We start from the raw sequence: 17029 nt of genomic DNA on the forward strand, positions 1-17029 counted from the left end.
CATGCTCTCTGAACTATTCTTTCACAATTTTAACCCTGATGAATATTAGCATTGTCATCCTGGAATATGGCCATGATGTGTCTTCTACATGGTTGTTTAAGAAATAAAAAGCTACACACTTCACCTTTAAGGGTTAAAAGAACCATTGCCAAGCATAAAATATGTTAGAAACATAATAATCACTGTAAAAATTATCCATTCATAGATTCTTATGTATTTGCCTATTAAAATCCAAACAGCAACTTTTTTTTTGTCAGGGCAGTGTATTAAAAAATATATTATTTGAAAATTTTGAAATTTTGCTTTGGTAACACACTGAAAGTTGAAGTACTAAAAATAAATTAAAGCTTTATAGAGAAAAAAAAAAAAAAAAAAAAAAAACGTGATAGAAAACATTTACAAAAACGTTAACTAAAATTCAAATATATATATATATGTAAGGTAATTTGCATCCTGTTAGTTTCCAATCTTTTTCACTGCCATTGTGCAATAAATAATAATTATAATAAAGTTATAACAAAAAAAAAAAAGTTTTTAAGTGCACGATGTTGACCTTTCTGAAATTTCTGAAAGTCTGGTATACCATTTTATAAAAAAATGCTTCATTAAATTACAACTTATGCATTTTCATTTCAGAAAAGTTAAAGAATTCAAAAGGCACTCTAATACAAAAGGCGCAGGAATGACCCAACAATATTCCACATAAGGAATACTTGTGATGACTGCAGGTACCCTTGAAATCAAGTCCTAGAGACTTGCGCGGGGGCATCCCGCACAGATCCATTAAGTAGCTTGTGAGAAAATCCAGTTCCTTTTCCTACCTTCACCTCATCACAACATGACCTCCAATGCCAAGAGCAATTTCTGCTCAGAGGCTGCAGAATTAACATCACAGTGAGTAAAGAGATCATCAAATGTAATGATCAATGAAATAAATTGAATCCTGTAGCGCTAAACTTCATAAACATGGAAATCAACCCCAAAATCAAGTGTGACTCAGACTATGAAATGACCACAGCAGAGCCCGGTCCTGCATTAGTATTCAGCCAGCAGCTTGTGGTTGCACTGTCATCACAACATTCCAGCTATTTTAGACCACAAAAAGAAGTGATAGAGCTTTATAATGTCCTCATTCAATTATGCAACCTAAAGGCTGTTTAGACTATGGACAACATTCCAGAATCTGGCTTTATGTCCTTTGTGGAGATCTATTTGATGGTTATATCCAGCCAAGGGAGGCATAAGTGATGTCTGTGCAATCACAGCCACTGCTATCATCTCTGGCACTCATCAAAATAGCTGGACCTTTTCTAAAAAGCCTTCATTCGAGAAAGCCGCTGACTATGTTCGGAGACGATATTCCTGTTATCAACAACGCACAATATGGAAATAATCATGGCAGAGAAATATGCAAGCTACAATAGGCCGTATGGGACATTACTCTAAAATTAATTGTGCTTGAATACAACAAAAGGCTGATGAAAAAAAAAACTACTTTCATAGTGGGATAGCAAAAATGTATTCAGGGCTGAGCTAAACAATACCGTAGGGGTAGTTTTGGGGAGTTTGTGAGTTTCTCTGTGTGTGCGTGGCCTATACAAGGGCACAGGGTTTGGCCCATTACGGCTGGTCAATTAATAAGTGGGAACAGTAGGGAACAGTCACATGGCCACCACAACTCCACCGATAGCCATTAAAAACACTACTGCAGTGATTTATCCAACCAATTTATATAAAAACACATAATCTATCAATGCTCTAATCATGAAGAAACACACACCCACCCTCACTGAATCCTGAATGATTAGAGCAAACTCCCTACAAGGAGTTTCTTATTTTGATTTTCAGTACCCGTTATATTTTTATTCTATCCTTATCCAGAGGGTTTTGAGAGTTTGAGGTCAGTGACAAACAGCAGACCCCAGTCCCTCGCTTTTAACAACAGAGACGTGACACCGGCTTAGGCTGCGATGCTCGAGGGGGTGAACTTTGTGTCTGCAAACATACGCACACACAAACACCTGGGCAGTGTTGATCCAAAGAGGGAGGTAGAGAGGTCACAGAACGAAGCCCACTCCCTCGCCACCTCTCACAGCGCGCTTTGATTCTTCAAAGAGGAAAAGTCTGTATTGATGATAATTTTCCGAAAGCTGCCGGTTTGGACCGTGAGAAAGAGACGCTGGCAGGCTTTTTAAGGAAACCCTGTGCGTAGCAAGCGATCACATTCATTCAGCTATATAATGAGGTATCCCACTGATTAAGTTTTGTTTTTCCTCCAGCACAGTATAAATGATTTGTGCTTACAGATGAGACAGATGAGTTGTCACCGTGTTTGGAATGCACAATTACTGTGAGTGATCAGGTTCTGGACTTTTCTGACACCTTTTTTTTTTTGTTTTTTTTTTTAATGCACGCCACTAAACCAGGGGAAGGACATTCATTAAAAGGACGAAAGCATGACACCTGAACAACACACTTACAGTATATGTATATTCTTGATGGGCATCTAATTTCAAAAACATGAGAATTAATAGAGAGGTGGTCCTGCCTTTGCAGCTGTTCCAGCTTCCATTCTTCTGGGAAGGTTTAGATTTAAAGGGTCAGTTCACCCCAAAATGAAAATGATGTCATTAATTACTCACCCTCATGTTGTTCCAAACTTGTAAGACTATCGTTCATCTTCAGAACACAAATGAAGTTCTTTTTGATGAAATCTGAGAGATGTCTGTCTCTCCATTGACTTCCTTTGCAAGTGACACTTTGACAAGATTGATGAGATTTCCAAGAGATTGGAAAACTAATCAATATGAATCGAGTGGTTTAGTCCTAATTTTCTGAAGAGCCTTGATCACTTTTTATGATGATAAGAATTAATTTAGGCTTTTACTCACATGTATACATTGATCAGCGAACATAAGCAGAAGCTCAACCAATCTCTTCTGATCTCCTTAAGTTCTTCAAGTTCATTCGATCTCTTTATGATCTTTTTGAAGGGTTAGCTGCAAAGGCAGTCAATGGAGAGACAGACATATCTCAGATTTCATCAAAAAGATCATCATTTGTAAACCAAAGATGAACAAAAGTCTTACGAGTTTGTAACGACATGAGGGTGAGTAATTAATGACATAATTTTCATTTTGGGGTGAACTAACCCTTTAAGAACATGGCTGAAAGGGCTTTCTTCATCCAAATTTTAAATTTTTAAATTTTTCTGCACTTCAGACGATTTTATGGGTTAAAATAAACAAATGATAAAGTTTGAACACAAAAATGGGTTCTTAGCCACATTCAATACAGTAAGCCTAAGGTAATGATTTATATTTTAAGTCAACCTGTCAGATTTGTAAGGAAATTTAGCAATTTTATGTTTCTACCACAGATGGTGATAGAGCCCAAAGTTACACAGTACATCTTTAAAGTATCACTTTCGACAGAGGTAGTGACAGATCTTTTTCCCATATTGTGATGTACATCCCAGTGTAACAGTTTATCAAAAAGAGAATAAAATGTAGGGCACGGACTTGGTTCTATCTATCGGTTGTTGATTGAATTTGCACTCAAATGAATGCAAGCTCGCAGTTGATTGTGGAGAGGTGGGGTTTAAATAGACTAAAAGATTGGAAAAGTCTGGCATACATCACCAAAAAGAAAGTATTTTTCACTGAAAGATTGAGTTATGACATTTTTATTAAAGTTAAAATAATACTGAAATAGTGACACATCAAAGTGTAATGGATTATCAGGAAAGAAAGTGTGACAGGGCTTTTTGTTGCATCGGCTGATAATTCGATTTTGAGATACTGGCATTGCAACCAAAAGTAGAAGCAAATGAATGTACATTGGGAGATTCAAGCGATTCTTTTCTGCTGCACATACAAAATCCAAAAATTGGATAAAAAGTTTGAAAAGGACACCAAATAATACAAATTAAATAAAAATAATTCATCAAATCATAATAGCTCTATAAATCATTATTAAAACCACACGTTTACTACAACATCAACAATTAACAAAACAAAAAACAAATCAATGTAAACTTTAATGGCTGTGTAACCTACACTGCAATTACCTTTCCAATTATTCCAAAGGTATACAGTGAGGTTCAGGTCATGCTTTTGTGCAGACCAGTCAAGTTCTTCCAGACCACACTTTGTAAACCATTGATTTTTGGACATTGCTTTGTGCACAGGGGCACTGCTGGTCATGCTGGAACAGAAAATGTATGCTCCATTCTACTAATAGAGAATGGCTGAATTACCTAAACCTGTTAAATAGAATTTTTTCCACATATTTTTGGCCATGTATATGCCAGCAAACAAACGTATACACAGACAGACAGACATACAGACATATATATATATGCAGTGCTTCCCACAGGTTTGAAATATACTTGCGGTGGTAGCCGGGTGAAAAATCCTCCTATTACCCATGGCACAAAAATGGCCTACTATATGTGACAAACAAATAATGTGTGATTGTTTAACAGTATTTTTATTTATTGAAATTAATTTTAATTAAATAACATATTACATTTAATTACATACTAATATTATGCATTATTATTCATTGTAAATTATGCAAAATTACTGCATTTAAATGGTTCACATTTTCCTATGTTCTCCTTGCTGTCATATAGTGTCTCTCTCAGTGAATGGGACACAGATTTTACTAGTAAAATTTATAAAATGAATAATATGTTTCAAATAATGTTCTTAGTCTTTTCTTCCTGTGGGGGAGACTATAATAATTTACTATGAATTAAATGGAAATCAAATTAAATACAATTTATTGTGTAACCAAAATAACAATAATGCCCAAAAGAAAAAGAAAAAAACTTACCGTGTGACTTTTAATTATAAACAAGCCCGAAATACACAGGAACTCTTATTTTGAAATGTCTGTACTATTGCAGGCTGATCCTTCAGATTCTTACAATCTTCTAAAACATTTTATATTAAGGCCATAAAGTAGACATTGTAATAATTGATCAACTTGAGTTCATTAGCAATCGTTTGGCATATCGCTTTTCATTGATTGAGAATCACTTTGAAGCAGACTGAAGCGCTGTTGCACGAGCTTGTAGAACGCGCAACAGCACCCCCTTGTGACTTCGCAAAATGCAGCACCTGTGGGAATGTAAGCGGGAGTAAACAGTTCTGACACACAAGTAACGAGCAGGTATGAAATGACTAGTTTATCGATCGCGGATGGTTTCATTATCTTGTGCGGATATAAAAGTATAAAAATAATAAAAGCAAAAATGTGTCTCCAATATACTTGGGCGGCCGTCATTATACGTGGGCAGCCCGCCCAAGTAAAGTCTATGTGTGGGAAGCACTGTTTATATATATATATATATATATATATATATATATATATATATATATATATATATATATATATATAACGACAACTCTTGGAAAAGTTTTAGCATGTTATTGATCTGCAAGTATGGACTTGCTACTGCTACACAGACATGCTGCTGTGAGCATGTAAGATATGCTGCTGCTGCTGCTGCTGCTGCATAAACAGACATACTTAAATCCTGTATATAAATCCCGTAACAGATCTAGGCAGGTGGAGCCGGTGGCGGTGGAGGATTTCAGAGGGTTTCTGTGTGTTGCAGGACTAGCCTACAGCAAACACTAAAAGTAAATGTTGAGCAAGCAATCTCATTGGCTGCAGGGTCAGCAGAGGCCAATCAGCTTGAGTCATGCAGTAATGATGCGATTGCTTGCAGACTGCATGTAAAGGACCAATCAGCCTGTGCCATCTAGAGTTTCATGAGTCATGACTGAACTATACACAGACACCCTCACACATATACATTAAACAAAGCTAATAAAGCTCTTATAAGTGTGAGCTGAGAGCACTTCCTGGTGTGGAGTGTCTGTATTTGGAGCTTTTGAGAGCACAGCAGATGCAGTGCTGAGAGATTAAAGGAGGCAAAGAGAGGAGAGAGGGATGAGAGAATAGGGAATGAGAGAATGATTTATTTAACTGCTTTGTAGATGACAGAGGAGAGTCGGCGATAGTGTGTCCTTCTTTCCTGCCAACTTTTACTTCTTGCCTCTCTTGAACATTGAATAGGTCTTCCATTTCTTTGTAGTATTTACCCCTTCTATGTAAATTTTTATCTCTGCCTTTTTCCCCACTTTAATCACACCATCCATCTGTCGCATTTAATTCAATTCAGTTAAATTCAAAGTTCAGGTACGTTCAATTCGCTCTCTCTCCCTTTGACGCCATATCATGTCAAGAAACTCGCGCGGATCTGGAATGGCACCATCTGTTTGAGGGTCGCTGTTGATAAATGAGGTGTCGTGAGCAGGTGAGCCCTGAGGCCCCCGACGACCCCTTCCCTTCCATTTCTGCTTCCTCCAAACCCACGCACATTCCTTTTACATCATCACAACCTGCACTAATGTAGAAAAATTGGCTCCTAAACACTTCCCAAGACAACTGCCATTAGAAGTCATTAGTTGAGAGTGCACTGCATACCTACCATCACAATCTGGCTCAACCAAACAGTCAATCGAAAGGGGTGTATCACAGTATACACATTCCCACCTGAAATGAATTGTTTGAATAGCAGTATAAAAGGTAAAAGTAAGTTAAGTGTTATCGTTCGTACATGAATCTGTCACTCATATACTGCTTATTTTCACTTGAATGAAATTATGTTTTGCTCTGTTGCCAGTTGGCCCTGCTGTTTTGTTGCCATGGCAGTCAAGCTGCCACAGAACCTGACAATAATATTCAGCAATGCAAATGTAACTGTGTCCCACTCTACACCCTGAATGGGTAATGTGGGAAAAAAAACATCATATCATGATATATTGTGTAACTTCACAGAGAATTTCATTAGCACTGCAAACAGTTCTCTAACAATTTTCAAAAAATACAAATAAGTAATCTTTACAAGCATTTAATCTATATAAAACAACTGCATTAGTAATTTACCCATTTAAATTTTTTACATTTCAGTTAATATTGAAATTGCAATACAGTCTTTGGTCGAATTAATTATACTGGAACAGAATCTGGTCTTCTCAAAAATGCATTTGGAAAATAATTGACCACAAAAACAAAGCAAGCAAAATATGAGGTAAAATAGTGAGTAAAGCTGTCATATTTCTAAAGCGAATGTAAAGTGAAGTGAAAAGTATAAAAACATAAGCGACAACATTCAAACTTTTTGATGCCAATGATCCACTAATGTGATGATCTCATTGTCTTGAAATATTAATGTAGCTTCATATTTTCATGTTTAAATACCCATTCATTCTGTGTGAGAAAAAGAGCAATCTTACACTGTCTCTACACCAGACGTGAGAGGCGCAACACAACAAAAGCAAATAGAAGCCATTGTAATCAGTAGGGGTGTGACGAGATCTTGTGTCAATTTACGCAATTACGCCTCCACTGTCGTTTCGCTTTGTATTTAAATAAAAAAAACATTTAATTAAGTTGGATAACGGTCGCCGCCGCTCCATATTCACAGTTACATGCGATCAAGAAAGTGAAAGTAAACACAAGCGCACATTCAAACGCGATTTCATTACCCCGCATTTTGAAAGCGGCTCCCTGATTAATGCAGGTATCTCTCAATATGAAAGCTATTTTAGGCTGGGCAATGTAGTTGTAACCATCTCTTAGCTCTGTATCAAAGAAAAATTTGGTCTTCTTTGCACTTTGAATATTGAGGGAGTGCGATTATGGTTGCACTTATTGTAAAGTGTTACCATAAAAATGAATAACAGTTTTCTCTTAATCTTATTAAGCACAAAAATAAGGTTTAATTTGTTAACATTAGTTAATGCACTGTGAACTATCATGAACTAACAATGAATGACTATTTTTATTAACTAACATAAACAAAGATTAATAAATACTGTAGCAAATATATTGCTCATTGTTAGTTGATGTTGGTTAATACATTAATGTTAATATATGAGACCTTATTGTAAAGTGTTAACATTTTTATTTATACTGTTTTATTTCTATGATCAGTTTGTGGAAAGGAGTTCAGTTAGGAGGTCAAAAGTTGTAGAAGCTCATAAATCATGTACAGTAAGGTCTGAAGAGACTGAAATCATACAGGTGAGAAGTCAGTCCGTTGAGTTTGTGGCAAAACCTTTTACTGGTCTTTTACTGCATATGAAATTAGAAATGAAATGACATTGATTACAAGATGATTAGTTAAAACATTTCAAATACACCTGAAGAATATTTTTTCTAGCCATGTATTTCGCCATCTTGTCTCGTCTCGTGAACTCAATCTCGAGTCTCGTGAGATACCTGTCTCGTCTCACCCCTAGTAATCAGTGATGCTGTCTACACTGGATGTGGCGTAGCGAGATGACAAATTCCTGACAATAAACTGAAGACTCATTCTATTTCTGATGTACTCCAAGCGCACACACTACTTCTGACAAGAAGAACAAATGGATTTGTAAAGATCGCTTTGTTGTGTCCAGCCTCAAACTGTTGCGACGCGAAAACTGTCACATCTAGTGTAGACACAGTGTTATACACTACCATTCATATGTTGTTTTTGTTTAAAGAAATTAATAGTTTTATTAAGCAAGGATGCATTACATTTTTTAAAAGTGGCAGTAAAGGCATTTAGAATGTCAGAAAACATTTCTATTTCAAATAAATGCTGTTCTTTTGAACTTCCACAAAAAAAAAAAAATAATTTAAGCAACACAGCTGTTTGCAACATTTATAATAATAAACATTTTTCTTGAGCACAAAATCAACATATTAGAATGATTTCTGAAGGATCATGTGACATAGACCCTTTTACTATTTCAGGGTACCCCCAGGATCCTCCAAATGAAATTCAAGGCTTTTTAAGACCTTTTTAATACCATTTTAAATGAAATTCAATGCCAACTTTATACCCATTCTGACAGAAGTATGAGGGGAAAATGTCAAATCTGTATAAATTTTGAACCCTAGAAAATAATTAATTCGGCATATATTTTTATACCTATAAATATTTTATTTACCATAGGCCTACTAAATGTAAACAGCAGTGTCTCTCTCATTGTTACAGAGTGTAATATAATTGTATAGGCTAATACTATGATGTAATTGATGTAATACTACTAATATACTAATTAGGGCTGCACGATTAATCGCATGCTATTCTCACGCGCATTTCGTCAGTAAAACCGGTTCCCTGATTACCGCTAAATCACCATCACCTGCTTTCAAATGAAGCGGCATTTATAGACAGAGCCGTAGATCACTGAAAAGCCACGCAATATCGCGTTCATATCGCAGATGAATCGCCTTCGATAATGAACGCGATATTGCGTGGCTTGTCCGTGAACTATGGCTCCGTCTATTAAAAGGCGCTCCGTTTAAAAACAGGTGATGGCGATTTAGCGGTAATCAGGGAACCGGCTTTACTGACGAGACACGCATGACAATCTCATGCGATTAATCGTGCAGCCCTAATACTAATATAATACTACTAATATAATACTATTAATTGCAATAGTCTGGTGCAACTTCTCACATCCAACAAGGTGCATGGAATAAAAAAAAATAGTAATTTAGGAACAAAACCAGCAACATGCACTCATAGATGCCATGGAGGGGTCAGAAATAAACAAAAAACTGAAGCTATATATATCAACTTTATTTTGCCAAAAAATAAAAATCTCTCATTGTTATTAGTTTTTAACATTTAGTGGAAGTAGGCTGTTTTCCTTTACTTCATGCTAGCTTAAATAAAATTAAAATCTAGCTCTGAACAACACTGTACAGAACAAATACAACCCTTGAATACATTTGTACACTCTTCGGTTTCTTGACATGGTAGCATCGGACGCGTTTCGGTGATTTAAAACGACGCTCGTGACTTAAAGTCGAGTGTTTTTACTGTAATTTAGGCAAGCGCGCTCATAATAGAAGCGACGCGGTTGAGTGCGCGGCTCATGGTTGCATAGCAACAACGGACGCCACGGCCGCGTATGTGACGCGTACTAGAGAATAACAATAATAATAATAATAATAATAATAATAATAATAATTTAGCGGGCCGGATTATGTTTTATTTTTGAGATCAGTTGCGGGCCGTAAATGGCCCGCGGGCCGGCAGTTTGAGACCACTGGACTAGACTATCACAGAACGCTGACACAATCAGCTACCCAATGATGATTTTCATTCAATCCGAGCACAGATATTGACTCGTATTACTCGTATAATACTCGTACTCGGCAGAAGTGCTTTATCCGTACCGGATACTCGTTTCAGCCGAGTATCCGGCTCATCTCTAGTAAGTTACCTCACTTGCCTAGTAACCATAGTAACGGGTGCGCGAGCTTTCGCGCTTACTGCTATGACGTGGAGCGCGAGGTGCACTCAACATTACGCTGCATGAATTTTTAATTAGCCTACACTAGTAACAGTTCATTTTGTTACGGTATGAACTTAATCCTAGGAAAAGTTAAAAAATAAAAATAAATAAAAATAAGACCTTTGTAACGAAATCCAAGACTTTGTATACCAAATTCAAGGCTATTAAGGCCTTAATTTTAGATTATCAAATTTAAGACTTTTTCAATGCTTTTAAGACCCCGCGGGTACCCTGTATTTGTACACAATGATGACGTGGCAACGTATACGCGTGCATTTTGGCAACGGAAGTGGTGTTGTTCCCCATAGGTTCTAACGTGTTAGCAACTCCGAAAGTGATATATATATCTACAGCTTCGCGAGCGGATTAAGCAACACAGACAGATAAAGTTATTTTTAAAAGTTGACTTTATCAAATGGTATCCGGCTATCAGATCCGTGCAGTCGAGTGGATAGAAGACGTTAGCAGATGGCCAAATACAGTGGCCAGATATATATACATAAACCAGCGCTCTCAAGTTTTAAAGACAGGCAAGAATGACAAATATCCAACAACATGACATGATTTTTAAAGTGACCAATAACATCGACGATGTAATACACTATAATTTATTTAGTGCTAATAAAATTATTAAGCCTATTTGGAGAGAGAAGTGTTTAATGTGACAAAATGTCAGTCATCGTGTGATAACGATAATATAACTAGGTCTAGACTACTGAGCAGGTGTTTTCAGTGAACAGGCTGTAAGACACTCATGAAAAACTGATGCTGATTATCTGGGAAACATTCTCTAACAGCAGTGAAGTTGTCATTGTTTGTGTCAAACAAGCTTTGAATTTGTTGTAACATTAAAATAGGAGATCATGACTTATTCTGTGCTCAAAGTGATGCTCAGAGCTCCAGTGTTTTCCTCTGTGGGTGAACGAGGATGATGGTGAACAATTCCAGGATATGCTTTTTTTTTCATTGGTTGTTGCGTTAAATCTTACCCAGATACAATAGTGCTATTTTCTGATTGGCTACTGTGTAGCCTCTTTCTTTTTTTTTATTGGCTGATAAGTGGCAGGCTACTCCAGGGGAGACGCGCTTGATTCCTGCCCGGCGCAGCGGCATATTAAATATATGAAAAATTGTTTTTCTGCGTGAGAAATACAATGTGTGGCGGGAGGGCGTGACAAAAGACAGAAATGAGTGACTGTCACGCTCAGTGCGTTACACTTGAGAGCCCTGAAAAACTTTCAGAGATGCTAACACGTTAAAAGCAATAGGCAACAACACCACTTCCGTTGCCAAAATGCGCGCGCAACTATTTGATCACGTGGGCTGAAGACAGGAGTAATGGCTGTTGAATTTTAAAATGTATTTATTTTATTCAAAGTTATTTTAAATTGTAAATTCACAATATTATTGACCTATGAATCAGCCTGGGTGGTTCCCAGTTTGAAATCCCCTGGCCTCCAAAACATAGTATTGGTTGCTTATTGATAGTCCTATGTGTAAGGTAAATGCTCCTACAAATGATGACCCAGGACCTGAACATACAGATTCTTGATTGACTCCACACGTTTTATCTATCTATATATCTATCTATCTATCTATACAGACATATATGGGTGTAGCACTCATTTCCATATTTAATTATATTTATTAAAAGAATGCCAAACTGGCATGCATGTTTCAGTCCATAATGACAAGCTTGAGACTGATGAAGATGTAGCCGTCTGCAGCTGCTGATATACTAAATCAAAACCCAAAATGTATTACACAACATCCATCCTCACCCCAGGCTAATCAATATGAAATGGATAAATCTGTAGATGCATTCTGGAGAAACTCCCCAAACTCAGCATTCTCTTTGGTCCTCCAGTTCACTATTAATTCTCATGCTTTGAAAAAAGTATCAAATAGAATGAAACACTGTTGCCAAAGCAGCAGAAGTAAATTTGAGACAGGAATCTTAAATAGACCGTGTGAAATGAGTGCTTCACTGTGCGAGCATAATTCAGATTTGTGTAAAAGCCTTCATGTTGGCGATGACCTTGCAGCGACTTTTAGCACCTGAAGCTTTCTGAACGATGCAAGGTTATATCTCACATTTGCAGACTGACAAACGTGACGGCTACATTGTCTTTAGGCAATGGCAGATTGACCTCAGCAGGAGCGAGATGACAGGCCCTTCCTATTCACCTCCCTCCCTCTCTTTCTCATTCTTTCATTTCATTTTTATCCCTTCATCCTGGCGATAAGCTCCACCTTTCAGTTTTCATTTCTGACCCAAATAGCAGGCTCCTAGTGGGTGCTGCTCCAGTAACGCTGGCCAGCCTCTTTGATGCTGCTCCAGAGCGTCAGCGCAAAGCTCGTCACTTCAACTCTCAAGCTCTTCAGTCGCCCAAAAGCAGCTCTGTTTTTCATAACCATATCATCCCCATTGCTTAGCATTATCCTATATACTCCATTCATTCAGAACGCACATAATACTGGGCTTTATTTCACTTTCATACCTCCATATTGACTCCACCAGCAGGCATTTCAGTCGGTGACCGAAAGCCCCGATTGTGATTAACGATCTATGACTATTTGTCTCTGTTAGCTAGGAGAATCCTGAAATGTGATGACAGAATCCACCCCGGGACAGCCGAGGTTCCCACCACTCATCCACACATGAGAGGGTAGAAGAAGAGAAATTTACCTTGAATGGCAAAAAAAAAAAAAAAAATGATGCACCATTTATGTACGAGTGAAAAAAGAGGTCAAATTTAATTTAAAAATTGGCTCCCATTCCTCATTTCTACAGATGAAAGCTCATAAATGAAAAAGCCTGGCCTAACGCCCGGTATGGAAATATAAAAGTTATGAATAATGCTTCTGTCTCAATCACCAGGTCTGTTTTAATAAGGCGGATTAGTACAGAACAGCACCTGCTCAGAAGAATGTGTTGTCCTCAGACAGACATACCCAGGGGAGGGTCTTGAGCTTTAGAGGTGGGTTCCTTTCCTCGGCCCCCCCAACGAGGAACTTTGTTCCTGCAAGTGGATTTCACTGTAGAAAATCAGTCTAGATCATTAGTTGCGGTCGTGCCTGTGCCTCCTCGGCTGTGGCTGGTGCCTCAGAAAGAAAGCTGGTGATTTACAGACTGTTCGTAATCATGAAATGGCTCCTTTGTTAATGAAAATGCCCATAGATCCATACAGAGCATTCTGCAACCATCATTCACTGGTAAATATGGGCAGTAAGTGAACCACAACCGAGTCAACAAGCCGGAAAAATGAGTCAAAACATGCATCTTGAATGAGAAAATCAGCATATCTGGCGTCATGTACGTTGACAAGAGCTGTACATCAGTGACTGATGTTGGACAGAAAGGACTATAGACATTTACATGCCTACTTCAGCACAAATCTCTAAGGTCAAGAAGTTTGCGGCCCTGCTGTTCTTAACATGAAAGAGGTTTAGTTTGTTGTCCCTACTGTCTTCAAGTTCCTCTCAACACATAAATATTAAACAAGTCAATATCTCTTTCTCTCTCAAACTCTAGTCTCTCCTACAACTTGCTTTTTCATCATTTTGTTGATTAGAGAGTGAATGTCGATGGCTTCCTATTTTGTCCCGCAATGTTTCAGCCATAGAGGTAAGGCCTGTTAAACAATTCATCTTGAGGATCCAGTGACAGTCTGTTTGCAGATTGATTCCACCCTGTGCACTCCTTATCATTCTAATTGTGATGAAGGCCATTTCACCAAGTACTGGGGAAAGAAAACAGGCAAGCTTTGTCTTATCCATCCGTCCATCCATCCATCCATCCATCCATCCATCCATCCATCCATCCATCCATCCATTAACTTATCAATCCAGCATCCATCCATCCACTCTTCCATTCATTTGTCCTTCTGTCATTTATCTCTCTGACTAACTCTGTATTGAGTAAAGTTGCAATAACCAATCAATAAAATTGATAAACACTAATGAAAACTGTCAACAATGAATTTGGATTTCATTTTAGGGAAGTAGTAGTTCTATGAAAAAAATAGAAATAACTATTTTAAATTTAAATTTAAAAAAAGAAACTTAAATTTAAACAATTTAAATTTTACAGTTAAATCCATCAAAACAGTTTCTAACAGCAAGTAAGTAATTGCTGCTGTCTTTGTTAAACTTTAAATACTCCACAGAGCATGTGCAAGCTTGTCAATCAAACAGAGAAAAAAAAGATCAATCCAAACATTTTGGACAAAACAATTCATCACTGGATTTCACATTAATGTTTAAATGAAACATAATGAATTTAACAAATTTAAATCCTATATGTAAAGCAAATAATTGTATGTTATTTATAATTGAAGTCTGTATACTGTATGCAAAACACTGAGTGGAAAAAAATTGTGTAAATGATACAGATAAAAACACAATTTGAAAACAGCATTTTAACAGTTAAATAATGTATAAGAATATAATAGATTTTTTATATATATATATATATATATATATATATATATATATATATATATATATATATATTGTATACACACACACACACACACACACACACACACACACAACAATTTGGGGTGGTTAAGGTGCTGCTGCCATACAAAGAACCTGTTAAGCACCTGTATAGTTATTTAACGGTTCTCTAACTCTCTTTTAGTCTCTTAGTTTAGTTGGAGAAATGATTAAAATAAACAACATTAAAATACAGTGTATTTCCCAAAGATAATGTGGTTCTCAACCTTTTTGCCCCCAAGGGCCCCCTTTAAGGAAATATTCCAAGGCCCCAACACAAGACTTTTTGACCTCAGAAAAGCATAAAAGTGATTCAAAACAGCTTTTGCCATTGTAGTAAATTCCCATTCATAGCAAACATATGAGAGTGGAGTAACATATCTAAAATCTAAGGAGGAGAATGGGGTGGTGGTGGGATGCAACAAGACCGTTCGGATACTGGGAGCTGTCAGTTGCAGTTTAAATTATGTGGAAGGAGTAATAAAATTAGAGGATGGGAGAGAGCTAAGACATGGTGATTGGCTGTAGTCTTTAAATGAATGTAAACTGATAAGAGGCTCGACAGAAGAAAGTATTTGTTAAGTCAGTTATATACCGAAATTATGTCACAAACTTCAATAAAAAGGCTATATTGATATATTAATTGCTTTGTGTTATGTAGTCAAATAATTAGGCTATATCTTGATGTTTTGTGATTGAAGCATTCTGTAAGTACATTTTTCAATCAACTCTTATGGTTCTACATAGCACCATTTGACAAAGGTGCTGTATAGCACCTTTAAAGATAAGACTTAAAAGTGGTTCTCCTATGATTACAAGCCAATGAACCACTTTTTTGTGCTATTCAACACCATTTTAGTTTAGATTGTATAAATATAATTATATTTCAAATAAATGCTGTTCTTCTGATTTATGTATTTATTTATAAACATATCTGTGTTACATGTTTCACACATTTTTGTGCACAATGTTTGGGACACAACGTGGAGAAATTGAAGAAATTCAATAATCAGAGAAATAATCCACCAAAATAGTTCATAGTTGTTTTTTTCCTCTCAGAGCTTTGGCACAAAGAGTAACCTGTTAATGCAACTGCACAATTACACATTCTTCCTCCATGATTTCCAGTTTTACTTTTTAATACAGCTGGCAAAAGAAAAGAGGGGAGCGAGTAAGTGAGAAACATGGTAGCTTTGCAGCGGCGTCTTGGGACTGGTGCAGCCATTAACTATGTGAGAGTGAGAGGGCCTTAATGAAGTGAACTGTGCTCTCAGAGTTAATGAGAGAGTGAACTCACCACTAGAGCAGTCCAGTCCTCCCCAGCCTGGCTCACACTGACACGTATCAGGAGACACACACCGACCATGGGCACACTCCTCGGTACATCGTGCTATCAGAGATAAAAGAACAGAAAGTCAAAGAAATAGAAAATAATGCTTTAAATATAGCAGAAATTAAAAAAGAATTCTAGTAAAACACATTCCCAAACACAAATAAGACATTGAATGCACCTTGCATAAGACAGAAATGTGAATAAGCACAGGATGCTGTACAGACACTGCAGGTCTGCATCTCCCGTAAGACATAATTTAGCTGGCCGCAAATGTCTGCTGATGTGCTGATATGGAGGATAATGACTACACTGGCCATTTTCCAAAGATGGCTGTCACCGATGCCTCCTCATGAAAGCAAAGCCACACATTTAAAACGCTCACTCTGACCACATGTTAAACAATTTCCTAAGAGATTGAGTCCTTGGTCAACATCTCAGTTTATCACATGAACCGGTTGTTTCATGCAAAACGAGCCGACGTAAGCAGCCACAGCCGCAAGGAAACAAGCTGTAAATCCCTCCAAATTTGATCAGCCTGCACTTTGCCACAATGCTCTAACACGGCGACCAGCCAGCCAGCCTTCATGCTGTTTACAAAGTGTGCAGTTTTCTTGATCATTCCTATTGAACAACACAGCATCAAATTGATTGTCTAAAGCATTAGTATTCCTGCCCGGGCCCTCGCATTCGGTCAGATATTTGGATTTGGACACATAATACAATGACCTACTTGGATAGTTTTGTCATTTTTTGTTTTTCTGGATGATGAAAAAGATGAATTAGAGGGAAAATATATAGGCGCTAAGCATGAATAATGCTT

The 17029-nt window shown here is 37.2% G+C and overlaps 1 protein-coding gene across 2 annotated transcripts in view; it reads right to left on the reverse strand.

The window, feature by feature from the left end:
* Positions 1-17029, reverse strand: part of megf11 (multiple EGF-like-domains 11) — a 142174-nt gene that overhangs the window by 78017 nt on the left and 47128 nt on the right. For both annotated transcript variants that reach the window (XM_067389286.1, XM_067389287.1), the window contains one exon: positions 16174-16266. In XM_067389286.1, coding sequence (XP_067245387.1) covers positions 16174-16266 — 93 coding nt within the window. The remainder of the gene's footprint in view (positions 1-16173; positions 16267-17029) is intronic.

The sequence above is a fragment of the Chanodichthys erythropterus genome, chromosome 7 (genome assembly GCF_024489055.1).
Source record: "Chanodichthys erythropterus isolate Z2021 chromosome 7, ASM2448905v1, whole genome shotgun sequence".
NCBI classification, from domain to species: domain Eukaryota; kingdom Metazoa; phylum Chordata; class Actinopteri; order Cypriniformes; family Xenocyprididae; genus Chanodichthys; species Chanodichthys erythropterus.